Source organism: Solanum verrucosum, unplaced genomic scaffold (genome assembly GCF_900185275.1).
Source record: "Solanum verrucosum unplaced genomic scaffold, falcon-dt-bn FXZP01000128.1, whole genome shotgun sequence".
Classification (NCBI taxonomy): Eukaryota; Viridiplantae; Streptophyta; class Magnoliopsida; order Solanales; family Solanaceae; genus Solanum; species Solanum verrucosum.
This window is the reverse complement of record NW_026020327.1, coordinates 903,950-922,214: the sequence shown is the minus strand read 5'-3', so window position 1 is coordinate 922,214 and position 18,265 is coordinate 903,950. Positions and strand designations below refer to the sequence as shown.

The 18,265-nt window shown below is 32.3% G+C and overlaps 2 protein-coding genes across 2 annotated transcripts; one reads left to right on the top strand and one right to left on the bottom strand.

Moving 5' to 3' along the window:
- Positions 1-4,897: 4,897 nt before the first annotated feature.
- On the top strand, positions 4,898-12,525 carry LOC125835908 (uncharacterized). The gene is made up of 7 exons (XM_049515011.1): positions 4,898-5,212; positions 8,039-8,068; positions 8,279-8,374; positions 10,424-10,538; positions 11,178-11,490; positions 11,568-11,622; positions 12,086-12,525. Exons 1-7 carry the CDS (start codon positions 5,054-5,056, stop codon positions 12,158-12,160), a joined length of 843 nt encoding a protein of 280 aa, XP_049370968.1. The 5' UTR covers positions 4,898-5,053; the 3' UTR covers positions 12,161-12,525.
- A 4,489-nt stretch (positions 12,526-17,014) lies between these two features.
- Positions 17,015-17,698, bottom strand: LOC125835843 (uncharacterized). Its single transcript, XM_049514946.1, has one exon. It carries the CDS (start codon positions 17,668-17,670, stop codon positions 17,104-17,106), a length of 567 nt encoding a protein of 188 aa, XP_049370903.1. The 5' UTR covers positions 17,671-17,698; the 3' UTR covers positions 17,015-17,103.
- Positions 17,699-18,265: the final 567 nt, after the last annotated feature.

Here is an 18,265-nt window from a genome sequence, read left to right as displayed (position 1 = left end):
CCTAATTATGGTTCTTTGATTAGTTCAATTTGACTTGTTTGGATTGTTAGCAACTTATAGTTGTTTTTTTTTACTATTATAGAAAGATGAAGAAGTAAAAATATTATTATCATGATAAGTTGGCTTTTATTACAACTTTAATACAGTAGTTGTAACATGTGAAGTTGTTAGCATATTTTTCCTTTGTTTGACAAAACAATAAAGTCATATTTTATTTATTCCACATTTGTCGTACATAGAGATAAATGATTTTACTAAACTTGTGGTATGATTGATCAAAGTTTGATAAGTGACATGTAGAAATCAGAGTCTCAATCGATTTACATCGCTTTTACTCAAAAAAAAAAATCCTCAAAAAAGAAAGCAATAAGTCAGTCTACGCAAGGACTAACAAAATTGAAACAACTAAATTTTTGAGTCATCTTAATGGATTCAGAAATCAGTGATCTGGTCTTAATCGAAGTCAATTGACTCACATAGAAAATGAAATTCGCTTTTATCATTTGTGAATTAAAGTGCGGATTAGTGCATGTTCGCTTGATTCAGTCATAGTCTCATCTGATACGCAGTCAAAGCCTATATTTATTAGATAAAACAAAAGGGTATGGTAATAACCTTACTCCACAAATTGCACACTTTATTCATTCACAGTGGAGTCGGACTAAATTTGAATTTGCATCGAAAAAGTCTCACATTAAGTAATAAAGTGGGAGACTCAAACTCAAGACCTCTGATTAAAAAAAAAATTAACTACTTACTACTCTGCCATAATTCTTGTTGATAATGTATCTTTATTAAATATTGACATAGAAGAACAGTTAGACGATAAAAAATTGTCTATAACAATATATTGCTTTATTAAATTGTATGAATTTACGATGATCTTCAAGTACTACTGCAACAACAATAACATTAGATTTTGTCAAATCTTTTATCATAATTAGAACGAAAAAGGGTCAAAATTGCCGCCGAACTATATGAAATAGACCATTTATACCCTTCGTTACATTTTGGGATCAAAAATGCCCCTGTTGTTATCCTAAGAGACCACAAATACCCTCAAGAGTTAACACCCCAAATTTTTGTTGACGTGGCAAGCCACGTGGGACTAATCCTTCCACCTAAGCGTTGCCAACTAGGATTCACTACAAAAGAACTACACCTTTAGCGGCAACAATAGTCGCCACAAAAGCCCAGAAAATCGTCACTAAAAGTTTTTAACATTAAATTCTAATTTTGTGTTTTTTTCTTCATTGTTTTTAAAAAACCAAATATGATATCGATTAAGTAGGAGTTTGAAGACACAATATGTTTTATTTTTATGTCATATGTAAATGTATAAAATGTACAATGATGCATTATATATATATAGTAGGAGATTTGAATTGAGAAGTAATTTTGATTATTTTTCGTAATAATATTGGATGTTTTTAATATGGACATTGCAAGTTATTTATTTTAGAAAATTAGGTCGCAATCGAAAATTAATTATCATATTTTTTTGTTGAAAAAATAGGTTTTACTAGCGAATGGTTGTTGGAGCCTTAGTCCCACTAAAAATCACTCATAACCTTTAGTGGCAATATTTTGGGATTTTGTGGCGACTTTGTCGCCACTAAAAGTCAAGTTCTTTTGTAGTGAATCTTAGTTGGCAATGCTTAGGTGGAGGGATCAGTCCCATGTGGCTTGCCACGTCACTAAAAAATTGGGGTGTTAACTCTTGAGGGTATTTGTGGTCTCCTGGGATAACTGCGGGGGTATTTTTTATCCCAAAATGTAATGGAGGGTATAAGTGGTCTATTTCGCATAGTTCAGAGGCAATTTTGACCCTTTTCCGTAATTAGAATTATCTTTTTGGGTAAAAAAAATATCTCGTCATAAATTTTTATATTTGGTTAGGTGTGTCAAAAATGAACCCAAATATAGGTAATCCGTTCAATCCGTTCAAAATTTGAAGGATTGAACTCAAGATCAATCTCAACTCATTCAAGCCTTAACTCATTTTTAAGAGAATAGTCAATTGAGCCCAATTCAATCTTCATTTTCAATCCGTTTTAAGACTCTTTATGTAATATATGTTCCTATATTGAATGTATGAATTATCATCTATTTAATATCTTTTAAGATTTATCTATCTATTTGTAACTTTTTATAAAGAAAAAATCTTGAGTTGAAATTCAAATTGTAGTTATAAAAGTTAAATATCAATATGTTAAATTATGGAGATTAAGCGGATCAAATTGGGTGGGACAAGATCCAACCCGTTTTTTAAGCTCATTTGAGCCTAACCCATTTGAACTCAAAGTAAATTTGGGCGGGTTAGGACCCAACCTGATTTCTATTTGAACCCATTTTAATATCTTCAATTTCAATCCAACCCGGTCATTTGACATCCCTACATTTGGTTTAATTTTTTTAAAACTTTATTTCTCACAATAACATAATAGAATTCACGATTAAGTTGTTTCAAAAATTTTGTTTAACAAGCAGAAAATTTTAGTTTTTTTCCAACAATGAAAAAAACTGTTTCTGCTTCCATTTAAAAGCAGTTTTATTGATTAAATGCCTTATTTTTCAAAACAGTGTTCTCTTTTTTTTTACAAAATAAATGTTTTTGACCTTCTAACAACAAAAATTTTCACAATTCAAAAGCTGAGGTCATGATAACACACACCCCGATATCCCCCAAAATAGTGTGTAAGCCGGAAAAAAAATCGATCCAAATCTAAAATTAAATTAACTGATTAAATAAAACAATGTTTTTAAAAAAAATGATTTGATTTTAAATTTCAAAAAATAGATAATATTTCATTATATATATATATATATATATATATATATATATATATATATATATATATATATATATATCATTTTTATAAACATTTTGTATAATCTTTAATCAACATTTATTTTTGGTATTTACTTATATCTAATGACTTTAGGCCTTAAGCTATATATATATCATTTTTTATAAACATTTTGTATAAACTTTAATCAACATTTATTTTTGGTATTTACTTATATCTAATGACTTTAGGCCTTAAGCTCATTTCTTAAAATTGAGACATGAAGCAAAATCAATTTATGTAAAAAAAAAAAAATTTAAAGAAATGAGACTTTTATCTGAACTTATTTTTATGAAAAAAAATTCTAATAAACTTTATTCACCTAATTATAACTTATAGAGGGGCTTTTAAAATATAACAAGTCATGTTCCCAAATTTTAGAATTGATAAGCAACTAGGGATACTAATTCTGATTATGCATTTTACTTTAATCAGTTATATTTTTGTTAATTAAGCTACCACTTTCTCCTCATTGTTAACTATACTCACATTAATCCCTCTTATTCTTGGTTAGCTTATATTAATATATAACAAGATAATTGGGAAATAGACTAACTCAATCAATGTAAATGGAGAGATTAGGTTTTATGTTCACCTTTTTCATTTGTTCACTTTTTGAATTTTAATCATATATAATCAAAGTTTACACCTATATGCAGAAACAAATTTCAGATAATAATATTTGAAGTATCAAACTTTCAAACTAAACTTCAGAAATTAAAAAGACTCAGGTTTGATAGTTAGACCACGACAAACCTACTTCAAACTTTAGACACATATTTTTTATATTCAATGTTTTTTTTTTTTCATTTGTGTATCACAAAAAATTAATACAAACGATATTTGTGTATTTATTTTAGAAGTGATATAATGTGTATTTGTGTATCTATGTTTTATTTCAAACATAATATGTGTATATGTGTGCAAGATTGGGAGAAAGAGGAGAGAATCGAGTGAGATTTGAAGGAGAGATGAGATTGTATATAAGTATATCTGTGTATCTCAATTTTAGTTGAGATACATGTTATATCGGAGATATCATGCTCGTCTCTCTCCTCTATCTCTCTTGATCTCGTTCATCTCTCTCCTCTCTAAACTAAGCTATGGACTACAATTAGGCAAACTATAGTTATTATTCATAAGTATGGTCCAAACTATAGTTATTTAAGAAAATTCCTCTAAAAAACTTAGGAAAATTTACATAAATACACATCTTATTTTACCATAATCTCTAAAATTATCTACCATTTAAAAAAAATTACAAAAATCTTCTTTCGGATACATCTATGTCCCCTCTTGACTACATCCCTATTTCTTTCAGATACATTTCTCCCCTCTATGATACATTCATCCCCCTCCCGGATACATCCCTATCCCCTTTCAGATACATCCCTCTCATTAAGTAATGCATTATTTGCAATACATGAGCTATGTATCCGAGATCCTATAATTTTAAGGAATTTTGTAATTTGTAAAAGAGTAGGAATAAAATGTAGTAGTAATTATTTGAAAAAATTACAAAAATCCCACCTTTTAATTTACTTATTACCATTATCCCCTATAAGTTTTACAAATCTCCAAAATCCCTTATTTTCGCGAATCAGATTAGTGTATCTCGCGCATTAAATTAGTGTATCAGCGCTTATATTATTGTATCTCGCGCATCAGATTAGTGTATCATGTATAAAATGTACATTAGATTTGTGTATCATGTATAAAATATAATGTATCTTATTTAACGATTTAATGTATCTCGCGCATCAAATTAATGTATCAGCGCTTATATTATTGTATTTGTTTGAGGAATTTCTGTAATTATAAACTTTTTAAGGGATATATTGTAATTTTGCCTTAAAAGTATGTTATTTTTGTAATTTGCCCTAATTATTTGTGCACTTGGCCCTACAAGAAATGTACTTAAGGCCCATACTTCACATGCCCATAGCTCAAAAGCCCAATGTATAAAGTCTAAAAGCCCAAATATAACGCCCAAAGAAATGTATAAGGTCAAGCGTCAAACATGGTCCGATGTTGTGTATACTACGTTGTTTTCCCCCAAAACAGCTCCTTCCTTCCTTCCCCACTTGTAAGCAACTAAAAAACACCATTGATGATTCATTCTTTGTACAAAATATCGAGAAAAAAAGTTCATTTTTTTACCTTTTATATTTCACTTTTTGGGTCGTTTTCAAAATTTCAAGAAAATGCAAGTAATACCCAAATGGCGTAATGTTTTGATCTTGAAGAACTCACTTATTCAATCCACAAGAATAGTATCTTCTACACAATCACCAAATACTCATTTGAGTTCTTTCCATTCTACCTCAATTTGCTCTGAGAAATGGAAAAATAAGTGGAATTCTGTGAGTTTTCTTGCCTTTCCCTTTTCTTGTTTTTGCAGAAAACAATGAAATTGAGGTTTTTTTTTTTTTTTGTTTAGTTTGTTGGCTATATCGTAGGTTTTAGGTTATGTAATTGTTGTTTGATTTAGATACGTGACATTAATGGATAAAGTTTTGATCTTTGATTGTTGTAGACTAGTAGCTGCAAAATAAAGATTTGATCTTTGATTGTTGTAGGCTAGTAGCTGCAAAATAACTTTCTTGTTTGTTTAATAACTGTGGTGTTCGAGCCAGCTTTCGTGCTCCCACGAGATATCTGACACCTCCCACCAACAATAGGTACTAGGTAACTTTGTTGACAAGGCTAGGCATATGGGAAGAAATCACCTAGTGTTTTTGTTTGCTTGGAGCAAAATAAACTTTCTTGTTGTTGTAATAGTTGCACAAGTATTTGGTTATTTGAATTGTTTTAGCTTCATAAATATATCTAAACTAGCCTATTGATTGAAGTTTCTATGATTGGACTATAATGTGAGGGAAGAATTACAGTGTTGGTCAAAGTATTTACTAATTGAGGAAAGAAAGAAGATATACACGTTTCAAATAGTGAGAAGGGATTAATATTTGTTGGTTTCTTAATTTGTTTGGTTGGAAGCTATTTTCTTTTTTGTTAGCTCAATGATTCATGAATTACTAAATCGAAGACGATTAATTTGCAGTTCCTTCAGTCGTTTCTATCTTGTCCTTGTCCCTTGATTGGAAGAAGGATTAACTGGTCGTACAAATTTGTGCAATTTTCTATGGGGTTCTATAGTATGTACATTTTGCTATTTTTTTCATATGGAAGTGTGATGATCATTCTCAAGAGGTGCTTTAGGTCATTTAGTTTAGCTGCTCCGCCATTTTAAGCTTATCCTAAAATTATGTGACAAAGTGCGATTTCAAGGGGAGTGATTTCCTTCTTTCAGCACTTTTGCAGACAGTGTCATTCATGCTTATAAATTTCCATTTGCAAAAAGACAGTAACTATTTCAATTTGTGTGTCCTGCACGTGTACAATACGGTTCCCCATTTTAATTTAGATTACCTATTTTCAGAAGTTTTGGAGAGCGGATAAGCTTTTACCTCTTAACAGGTTTAGAGCTAGGAAATGAGCAATTAAACAGTTTTATTTCATGCGAAAGTATCTTACAATGACTTGAGATTTAATAGTGTGTGGTGGAAGCAGTTAACTAAGTTTTTCTAGTCTTTAAAGTGCTCTTTTGGAATGACTTCAGTAGGATCTGAAACCTTTGTCTGTAGAAGTAGTTAAATAAATTTGAAATAGTTCAGTATTTCACGTGCTGCATATTCCTTTATTTCTCCAGTCATATTTATCGGCTTTAACCGCACCTCTTTGCTAGAGGAGAATCCAAGATTTGAATTTTATGGACACTGGATTGTAGGACAACGAAGGCAAGTGCTAAGTAGTTCTGAATTTAGTTCTTGTACATATTTACTGAATTTCTAGGAACATATATAGTGCTTAACAAAAGTTACTGGTTCAGTCGAACACATATCATAAAGCCTACATCCACCCTTGCACGTAGCCATTAAATCTCCACCAAGTTATCTGTAGTTGATTTTCTTATAGATAATAATTGTTTGATTCTATTCCTTGCACCAACACTCAAGCCCTCTACGTGCGAGCAAAGATATGGAGGTCTAAGCATCTGCATAAAATGTATCTCCTCCACAATTTAGAAATAAGTAAGAGGCTTCGGGGATGGTCTCTGAATCTGCCTATGTGTCTTCTCTTAAGTCAACAAGGCTTATGCTTTTGGTTATCAAAAGCAAGGCTTATGCTGGCAATTTATCATGGTGTAGACAAGCTGGTCCTTTTGGCTAGTAGCAACTTTTCACCCCCTGAATTGGCGAAAAAAGGGTCCTTTATAAATTATAAGCACATTGAAGCTTGCTCATAATGTTCTTTTGATTTCTTCCAGTATTGATCAATTTCTGGAGGACACAGAATGATGTTATCTCACCTTAGCCACTAGAATTGCTCAGGCAATAATGCATAGCGGAAATATACTCAGCACCTCTTATTGGTTCCAATGAGACAATCTGAAATGGAGAATGTTTGGCTGCCACTTAAGTTGACTAATCTGTTTTAGACTGTTTACCCATTTCCAGGGGCCAGTTCATTATTTGAAAGCAGGAATTGGTTAATTAATCAAAGGTTTTTGTCATATTCTTTTCCCAGTTTCAGGCTGGCGGCACATAGTATGAGTATTAGAAAACAGAGGCATGCATCAAGCCAATCACTTTTTAAGCCGGTTAATTGCTGCCAAAACCTCAGTCTCTAGTTTGAACATGGTTAAATCTTGGCGCCAGTTCACCGTGCTCTTAGTGAAATAAATGGGCTAAATGATTTTGATTAGGAAATAAGATAAGGATTGGAGTTCGTTTGTCACCTTGGAAGGCGTAGTGGTTTTAGAAAACACTGCTTAAATTACACCAAGAATGGAGTATACTTCTTCCTCCTCTATGTGCTATGTTTCAATTCTCTATTCTAGTATTAAATGAAAAGGTTTTTCCTTGAGTGTGAGGGGAGGGAGGTGGTTTGTTCTATGTTTGCTTGTATATGTAGTGTCAGTATGCTCCCCTATCCACCCCCACCCCCCAAAGAAAGGGTTCCGATACTCCCATTTGAGACTGGTAGATATAAGGAAATTATTGTGTTTCTGCACTCAGTTTTAGCATTCTCTACTCATTCACAATGTATTTTCATGCTTGTTACCTTTAAGTTCAAGCAGTATCTTTCTTCAGTTTGCATATGTGACCTTTCATAAATTATTCCTGCAGGATTTTAGAGGAAGTCAGCAGCCAACTAAGGTAAATATCTTCACCAGCTTCCAATATTATAGTGTTTGAAATTGGCTAGGATTAGAGATATCATCACGAGTTTTTTTCGCTTGCTTTTCTCTGGTCAGTAATGTATTCTTTTTCCTAACATTTCTTTTTCTTTCCATGTAATACATCTATTAACTTCTCTTGTCCTCCTCGTTTTCTTATTTATCATCCAGCTTTTCCTTTATTTTTCAGAATTATATCAGATATGAAACACGTCAAAAGCGTGCTGACTCCAAAAAAGCTTTGAAAAATCTTCTCTTTTATGGGGCATCTGGAAACTCTTTTGAGGTAAATATTTAATCTTTTTTCATTTCATAGATATGGTAAATCTTAGTCTTAGTTATAATAGGTCAACTATTACTGTCTTTGATCAGGGATTTCTTTCTCTTTATGGAGTGACATAAAATGTTTTCATTTAAAATAATTTCTTTGGATTAGTTTGTTTCCTGAATTATTTTCCGGTGTTTGGTTGGACATAAGGTAGGTGACCTGAGGCAACAATAGAAGTGATACGGGGTGTCATTCCGGTAATCATTTTGAGTATTGAAGGTTGATAGTAGTATTTACTTGGTAGTTGAAGACTTGAAGTGATATGAAGTACAAGTTGAAATACTTGCAAATGGGACGACGTACACACTCATTTTCCCTTTTAGGATATGTTATTTTTTGTTGAAAAACATTTTTAGCATGTGAAAATAACCAAACGCTACATTTATCAAGGGAATCATCTTCCAAAACGACATGAATACATCCTAGATTGCTATTGCTGACCTCAATCATTGAACGCAAGGTCATTTTGTATCTTGGAAAACTGAAAATCAGTTCTGCTATTTTTTCTGTTTCCGGTCCTTCCCAATAGGAGTTCCTATGTTTTCCATCTTTTACCAAAAGCAGGCTAATAGATAGTATTTTATTGATAGATAAAATTTGTGATATCATTAGCTTATCACCAAGGTTGCTTTCACATATGTATCGGTGTCTAAAAGAAACAATTACTATTTACCACCTACAGTGGAATGCGAGGAACCAGTTCCCCCAAAAAGTGGACTAAAGCAAAAAGTCAACTGCGATAATCAACTAAAGAAAGAAAGTTCTTCCAAGAAGATATGTCATCATCATATAAGGAAGAAATATCTTTGCACCAAACGAAGTGTTGTCGGATCAACTATATGAATCCTGATTATCCATTTCTTACCATTTGGATTGATTTCTTTCCAATACTCAATAACTTAGAGGTTCACCAACACTAAAGGTCTAAACTGGACTAAAAAGACTCCTAGCCAACATTGAACCTAATGTAGGCACACCATCATGACTAAGCCTTAATCTCTTGGTATGCCCTACTTCTTTCCAGTAAATACTCCAAACATGGGAAAAAACAATTTATAGAAAAGGTTTCCTCTTCCTTTGCGACATCGGCTCCAGCTAGCAAACATCCGGTCGCTAGTAAAAGGTGGTCAGTGGTGCGATTCCGCAACTGTCAAAAGAAAGCTCCAGCAAGAAGCAGCTCAACCCCGTCACATTCTCTGTACAATAATTTCCATGAAAATACTAACGTAGTTTCCAAAGAACTGAGGGAAAAGTTTGAGACCTATTCTTATGTGTTATTTTGTTTCTTCTCTTTTCTTCTTCTAGAACATACCCGCTTTCTCACCTCACCCCAACCAAAGGAAAAACTGTTTTATGTCTGCTTCCGAATGTGACGCTTGTTCTGTTCACGTAATCTAAAAAACTGTCCTAATCAACCACAGAAACTTCAGTCTTTTCAACGAATCTCACATGTCCTCTGTCTGCTTTTGAAGTGAACGAGTAATCTCTTAGGAGGATCTATGAGGGAACAACTCATTTTTGCAATTGTAGCATCAACTCACATAATGATCAAAGTTATCAAGGTCTAATGAGGATAGACCAAGTTCAGTGTAGTAAGGCGAATCACCTCGTATATAGAAGGAAAGATGGAATCACATAAGCAGTGATGAAATTTTCACTTATACCTCATCCCATGTATAGTTTGTCTTTGTTCTTTACTACTTTGCCTTTCTCCCCCGTCGCATCTTGACTCTGTTCGTGGGTTTCTGCTTTCTAAGGAAGTTATGGTCTACTGTAGTGTACTGGCTTAACTTCCTCTGTGGTCTGAGCCTCCAAGGCATGAATGCCACCTTTTCTGGTTTAAAGTCCGCATAGTATAATGTGTTCAGCTTCTGAACTTTAGTATCTGATCAATTGCATGCAAGTACTCTTTTTGTATTAAATTCTCTTCTCATTTCACTATTTTTTACCTCAAAATTTATTCTACTCATGGACAATATGCTATTTTCTTGTTGAATAATTTACTAGAATGAATCTTCAACAATAAATGATAGATGGGATATGGATCGGGATGATCGTTCAGAGAAGAAAAGTGAATATAAGTCCGCTGCTCGTCTTAGAGATCGCTCAAGGAGAAGAATGCGTAAGTTTGTACTCTCATTTCACAATTGGGTCTCTGCTTTTAATGAAAATTCTTATATCACACTTAAAAAATATCAGTGTGTTTCAACCTTTGGCCCCCTTCTTGAGATTCTTAAATTCCAGATGTAACTGAAACATATATTGCTATTGAAATTTGGTGCTTTGACCTAATTGGCTTGGTACTTTTTTGGAGCTGGGATAGTTTCGAAAGCTCCTTTACTGCCCACCTGCTAGCTGGACTAGTGGGGTACCTATCAGGAAACATACTGAAATCAATGCCTTTTCAGATTGAACACAATGCTCGTTTTCCAAATAAAAAAGGCTTATTGGCCGTGAGTTGGCTGCTATCATTCTTAAGTAAAATAGGATGAACTTGCCTTGCTTTGCATTTTTTCCATCTAGGAGTTGTATTGCAAGGATTTGAGCTGCTCAAAGTAACACTTGAAGTAATGCGTCTTTAAAGAATGGAAATTGGACTTGTTATGTCTGTCACAAAGTTATGTCACAACTCTAGAGAACCTTCTGTTATGCTTTCTGATTGCTAATCTCTAATATCTTTACATGGCTGATGATGACACAATACTGAGCTTATTGAAGGATGCAGGTAGCCTTCATTAACCCGTTAATTATTCGTTTTTAGGAAAAATGAAGAAACGGAGATTATGTGAAGAATTCGATGAATATCCTGAATCAGTATTCGAAGCAACTTTTGGTAATAAGTGGTACACTTGGTCTTTTAGGCCTGGTAAATCATCTAGTTTTGAAGATTTGTTCTCCCGAAGACAAGAAACAGACTGGTCAGAACAAAGGCATTACGGATGGGATAATGAAACTGAAAACGAGACACATACAGAATCCAAAAATGAATCGTGTAATATAGGGTCTTACTCTGAAAGAACAATTCTCGGTTTGCCCCCAAGAGGTCCTCTGAAGATTGAGGATGTCAAGAATGCGTAAGTTTTAGTAGTTTTGTGCTCTCCATACTCGATTATATTGAAGACTAATGTAGACACTATTATTGTCCTTGCAGTTTCCGTTTATCAGCATTAAAGTGGCATCCTGATAAACATCAAGGCCCTTCACAGGTTAGCTTTACAATTTCTATGTTTGTCCTCGTATGCGATAAACTTATTCTTGTAAACACCTGTTAAAGGCTTTTAGTAGTTATCAAGTGAGAAGAATTTCTTAGGACGTCAAAAGGAAGTATATTTTGAAAATGTATATAATGGTCATTAAAGTCATCTTGCTGTTCATGGTTCTGGCTTGTAAAATAGATGAAGATGAGCAGGATGAGGGTGAGCAATAGAGTGCTTTCTTGCTGTCTTTTAGTTTCAAGCAACCCCCATCATATGTTAGTCATGTTTATTGATAGAGAAACATCCCACTTTGTGGGACTACACTGAGTATGTTATTGTTGTTACAGCGGGTTACAATAGCCTATCCCACTTTTTGGTGTCAATGCCTTTCTTGAAACTTTGTTCTGGAATTTAGCTACTCATTCGTATTCTTGGAGTCCTCCTCACGAGATGAATCATTGAATTTGTGCAGGCAGCAGCAGAAGATAAATTCAAAACTTGCGTTACTGCATACAAGTCATTGTGCAACGCGTTCTCCCCAGCTTAACCTTTATCTGACGTATGTATGGTTTCTTTTCTTCAAGTTTCAGAAGCGAAAATCACCATTCATAGTATAATAATAGCTAGCTGAGTCTTATGTATTCTAATTTAGTTCTGTATGATTACTTCCATCACTCTGGCAATAAGGGAGGGGCCCTTTCTTTCCCAGCAGAGTCATGAAAATGTACTTAATAAAATTTTGAAATCTTGTATACAACCAAAGATCCATGCAAACATAAACCAGTTACTTGGTTTCTGAAAATAGGATGTGATCATACCAGTACTATCGCATCGGATTCCCTCAGAACTTTGAAGTTAAGTGTGCTTCGATGAGAGTAGTACTAGAATGGGTGGCTCTTGCTTGGTTGCTTTGCATTCTTTTATAATATTGTAATTTTTTGGTATCTCAACATTTTGTCTATCGGCTAAAAGAAATTTCACCAGCCTAGTTGTAACTATTGTTGGCGTATACTCGATGTATAATGTATATAGAAATTATACATTGACTATACATAGTATACTTGCTAAAGTTTTTTAAAAAATGAAAATATCTTTCTTTGGTTTTAAAATCCTTGGGTTCTCTCGAGAAGTGGGAAAGAGATTTTACTTTAATAATTGTGAAGCTCATAGATTGGCTTGGCAGTAATAATGATTTGTGCCTTTTTATGACAGCAATTTCAAAACTATTATTACATGACTTTTGTAACACGAGAATTCAAATTTAGTCAAACTCTCGTATGAATATAGGATAAAAAAATTAGAAAAAAATCAAAATTATAAATAACTCAAACTTTTGAATCAAATTTAGTTACATGATAATATCTATTAGATGCTATTAGAATTTAGTCTTTTGTTAGTAATACCTTGGTTTTGAACCTATTGTTTTTATACAAGTATTTCATGTTTTCATAGATTTATATACATGTCAACAAAAGTATAGAGAAATTTTATTATTATTAACTTTTTCTTTTGTATTTTGTACATCGGTAATATGAGTCGAGTTTAAATGGTAAAATATAATCCGTTAAGAAGATATTCCTTTTATCCAACAATACTTGTCTACTATTGACTTTACACATTTCTTAAGAAATTATAAGGCAAAATGGTCTGGTAGACCCTTGTACTTGTATCAGTTTGTATTCTGAACCCTTCTACTTACCCATTTGTCATCTGGACCCTTAAACTCAATAAAACACAATTTATCGAACCCCTCTGACCATTGACCACGCTTACGTGTCTTTAAGATGGCTGAGTTGGCGAAAGTGTGTGACTTCACACTTCTTAAGGCAAGTGAGTACTATATTTCAGTTTTAAAAATATTAATAAAAGAATAAAATAATACAAAAATTAAAAATTAATTAAAAAGTCTCCATCTTCTTCACCCACTCCACCTTCATTTGCAGCCATCTACATGCCCCGACTCTTTTTTTTTTCATACTATTGTCATCGTCTTTAAGAGATCTTGACATTGAAGCCTCCTTAAGTCCATTGAATCACCGCTAGTGGGAGAGGTCGATGGTGGTGGTGCTCGTCGGAGAAAACTAGTTCGCAGTTGGGTGAGAGAGACGGTGCTAGTCAGTGGAGAATGAGGCGGGTGAGGGTTGGAGGATTTAGTTACGACAACGAAGAGATTTTCTGCTAGATCTGCAACGCCGGCAATTTAGGTTGGTAGTTATGTGATGGTTGAAGGAGGAGGAAAGAAAAATAGTAGATTTTGTATGTTTTAAGATGGAAATGGGGACTCATCCTTCGAGAAAGAAACGCACCAGCAGCTTGATCTCCTCCATAGAAGCGCCACCATTGTCAAAGTTCAGAAGAAGTTAAAGAGCTTATTGCCTATTCTATTTTGGAAATATGTTGGGTTTCTTTTTTAGCTTAAGGAATAAATTTAAATTTTATTGTTTTACTTTTTATTAAATAAAACACAATTGATTTTTAAATAAATAAATAAATAATAAATGCAGGGGCGGCTCAATGCTTTGTAAAATAAGGCATAGCCTTAGGCCCCAAATTTTGGGGGCCTCAAATTTTTATCAAGAATAAATTACATGTGTTAATATTTTATAGAAAAAATTGATTATTTATGATAAAAAGTATAATATTTTAAAAAATATATTATTTCACCCACTTTAACATCTTTTGTATTTTGTTAAAAATAAGAATTAATAGTAAAAAGTGTTGAACAAAGTGAATTACAAATTATTTTTATTTGTTTTTAAATTTTAGTTTCAAGCATATTAAAATGGGGGTATACCAAGTCATCAACTTCTTGAGATTCTATGTTTCTACTCTTATCTTTATTCAATATTTGTCAACTTATTACTTATAGAATTATGTTAACAATTCATATAATAATTGTCTTGAAAGGATGTTTTACAATGTTGAACTGATAAAATCTTATCTAAAACTAATAACTGAAAAAACAATATTAAATACTAATAATTTTCACCTAAATAGTGTAAGAAAAATAAAAATTAAATAAATACATATACGAAGTTTGTTTATATTTTAGACCTCGAATTGAAATTTAGCTTTAGGCCCCCAATTACGTTGAGCCGCCCCTGAATAAATGATGTGTAATTTTAAATCTGACGTGGATGATGATGTGTCATTTTTGTTGAGAGTTTGAAGTACATGCAAAGCCAATGAGGTTTAAAATGCTAAGTTACATTGAATTTAAGGGTTCAATTGACAAATAATTAAATAGAAGGATCCAGAATACAAATGCATACAAGTACAAGGGTCCATCAGACCATTTCACCAAACTATAAATAGAAGAGTAATTTTACTATATTATCCTATGAATATAATAAATACAACGTATTGACAAATGCAATAAGAAAAATGACTATAATTAATGATAAGAGACTAAGGGTAAATGAGAAACCAAGTATAAAATTATTCATTGATTTCGTAAAGTGGACATGAATTGTTGAACACCCCAAAATAGTATAGTGGACAACTATTATTAGACATAGGGGATAGTTGGCATCCTTTCACAATAGAGTAGTCGCAGTATTTCTCTTGGATACATGCTACTAATATACTCCCTCCGTCCACAATTATTTGGCAGGTATACTAAAAATAGATGTCCAAGATTAATTGTCAATTTAAACAATCAAGAAATAATTAGTCACTTTTTTCCAATTCTACCCTTAATGATTGTGTAGTTCAATTGAAAAGTTATGTGAACTTTTGGTATTCTTGATATAGTAGGGTTATATTAGTCAAATTATACCTTGTATTAAATTTTTCTTGAGGGATGTGCATGACCTTATCCTAACAAACAATTGTGGACGGAGGGAGTATAATATATTGTTTCTTATACTTCAATTATAACACTATTTTATCACAATTAATATTTTTTATAATATTTAATCATAATTTATTCGAAGGCATTTAATAGGTTTAACAAGATGGTAGAAAAGTGTTAATCCGTCATGTGGCAGCTGTCTCATTAGTGAGCTACTTATTACAAAGTGTTAAATTCATTTCATTTTCGTTTTGCGTGACATAGTTTTCGCATTTAACTCTATTAAAACATACCTAAAAAGAATATACACATTTATTAAACATTCAAAACCACTAAAACAACAACAACAATAATAATAATAATAATAAACATTTCAATAAACACTCATATTTAAAATAAATAAAGTTTGATTTTATAAAGTACAATTTTAACTAATTTTAAAAAATCAAACACGTCAAATGTCAACCTGAGTCCAATAATATAAAACGAAGAAAGTACGCACTATTTAAATTAGGGATAAGTGTCTGAAAAATACTCAACCTTAATCAGATTTGATGTTGCGATATTAAACTTTTATGAGAATCTATTACCTCTCTAGACTATTTAATACCGTATTTTAAATATATATATTTTCCCACGTAGATATAAACAATAATGCAAAATCATAAATAGTAATGTGTCCACATGGACACATATATACTTTTAAAATACACTATTAAATAATTCAGGGATAAAAATACGATATTAAATAATCTAGGAAAATAATAGATCCTCATAAAAATTTAGTATCGCAACAATAAATTCGATCAAAGTTAAAATATTTTTCAGACCTTTATCCCTTTAAATTACTACTCCACATTTAATTGAAGTATCGCGTAAAAAAGCAACCAAATACACATATACCAAAAATCCCACTTTCTCCACTCTACCTTTCCTTTCTCCCTTCTTATATTGGAATTTAAATTTCCAAACTATTCAAAAAGATCATACTAATATAATAATACTTCATTTGTTTGTTTTTTAGTTCGTTCAAAAAATAATATCATTTTTTTATAATTAAAAATAATTAAACTTTAAAATTCTCATTCTATCTTGAATGGAACAATTTATAACCAATCAAACAAGTTGTGAAATATATTATAGATCATAAATTTCAAATCTTCTTTCTTTATAAATTATATGTCAAGTCAGACAATATCACATCGATACGAGAGTAAATAACACACAAATCTCTTTCCTAATACTTTGTTTGTCCCAATTTATGTGGCACTATTCATTTTTTAACAGTCAAACAGTTTAAGTTTGACCGATAATTTGCGCATGAAAATTTTAATTTTTTTGAAATAAAATTTATACATTTGTAAACTACGTAAAAAATACTATAAGTCATAATAATTGATAATTCAAAATGTTTAAAACATCTATGAAAAACTTACAATAAAAAAATAAACTTATTTGATTCTCGAAATTCGAAAAGTGACAAGTATGATATTTTAAAAAGAAAATCTAGAAGCACCAACCTACAAAACAAAAATGTACACATCCATAATTTTAAATAAACAAACTACCAAAAAAAAAAATTCACAACCCATAATTCATCCAATTTTTTAAAATTACAATAAATATTTTCCATCAAAATTCCCAAAATTGCCCCTCCCCACCCAAAACCCTAACCAAAGTTCATTCTTTTGAAGATCTCAAAAACAGAGTATTACAACAGATGAAGAAACCATAAATCCATAAATAAAAATCAAGAACCCAAAATGCAATGCCCAATTCCTCTTAAACTTACCAAAATAACTCTCTGGTGGTTCTTGATAATGTATTTCAAATTCATCCCCAATTTCTTCAACCCCACCATTGTTAATCCTCATCTTCAGTTGCCTTAACCTTTCTGTAGCTAACCCTAATGTCAATTTATGACATCTCCGTTGATACTTAAACCCATTTATGCATCTCAATGTTTGTGCTACAGATACGTAGAAAATCAGATGGGATAACGAGAGAAGCCCAATGGGTATCCAACAATGTCGGCATTGAAGCTTCGGAGAAAGAGCTTGACCCAAGAAGATTAGAGATAAGAAGACGAAGAAATGTTGAAACATCTTCCATAGTTCCTTTTTTTGTAAATCGATTGCTCGTTTTTTCTCGAGGGTTTTCTCGAAATGGAGCTGGATTATTGTGTTGATTGCTTGTAGAGCGGTTTCTTTCTGGATCAGATTGTTTGGGTGGTGATGGGTTGGGGCGGCATCGTAATCCGCCATTGGAGAAAGCTTGAAAAAAAAACAGAGAGAAATTGGGGGGGTTTCGGAGTTTAATGGTGACAGTGTGACTGTCAACATGTGGGGGATGATAGTTGGAAGGTTATAATATCAAGGTGAGAGTAGAGTTTAATAACTACGGTTTATTTTTACTTGTCATGTTTTATTTTACACGTAAAAATAGGGCATTGATATTTCTATTTCTTTTTTTGGTTTTCCATCCGACCACATTGGAGTCCCGATTAAATTTGGATAGACTGCGGGACTCATTCGAAGATAGCGCTCCCAACAAAAAAAAAAATTGTATCCAAGCTCGAACCCGAAAGGTTAAAATATCAAGGTGAGAGTAGAGTTTGATAATCGCGATTTATTTTACTTGTCATGTTTTGTTTTACACAACAATAGTTAGTAAAATTATTATATTTTTTATTATTTTTATTTGTTTTGGCTTTTCACTCGGTGTTTAAAGTCCATACTGGAGTCCCGACTAATTACGGGGTTCATTCAAAGGTGACGTTACTAACATGATTTTTTTCATAAAGATTCGAATTCGAAAGTCTGATTAAGGGTAAAACAGTCCTATTACTACACCACAATC

Coding starts and splice junctions, on each gene's coding strand:
- LOC125835908 (XM_049515011.1), top strand. CDS start 5,054: ATGCAAGTAATACCCAAATGGCGTAATGTTTTGATCTTGAAGAACTCA. Junction 5,213..8,038: donor GGAAAAATAAGTGGAATTCT/GTGAGTTTTCTT, acceptor TTATTCCTGCAG/GATTTTAGAGGAAGTCAGCA. Junction 10,539..11,177: donor TCGCTCAAGGAGAAGAATGC/GTAAGTTTGTAC, acceptor ATTCGTTTTTAG/GAAAAATGAAGAAACGGAGA.
- LOC125835843 (XM_049514946.1), bottom strand. CDS start 17,670: ATGGCGGATTACGATGCCGCCCCAACCCATCACCACCCAAACAATCTG.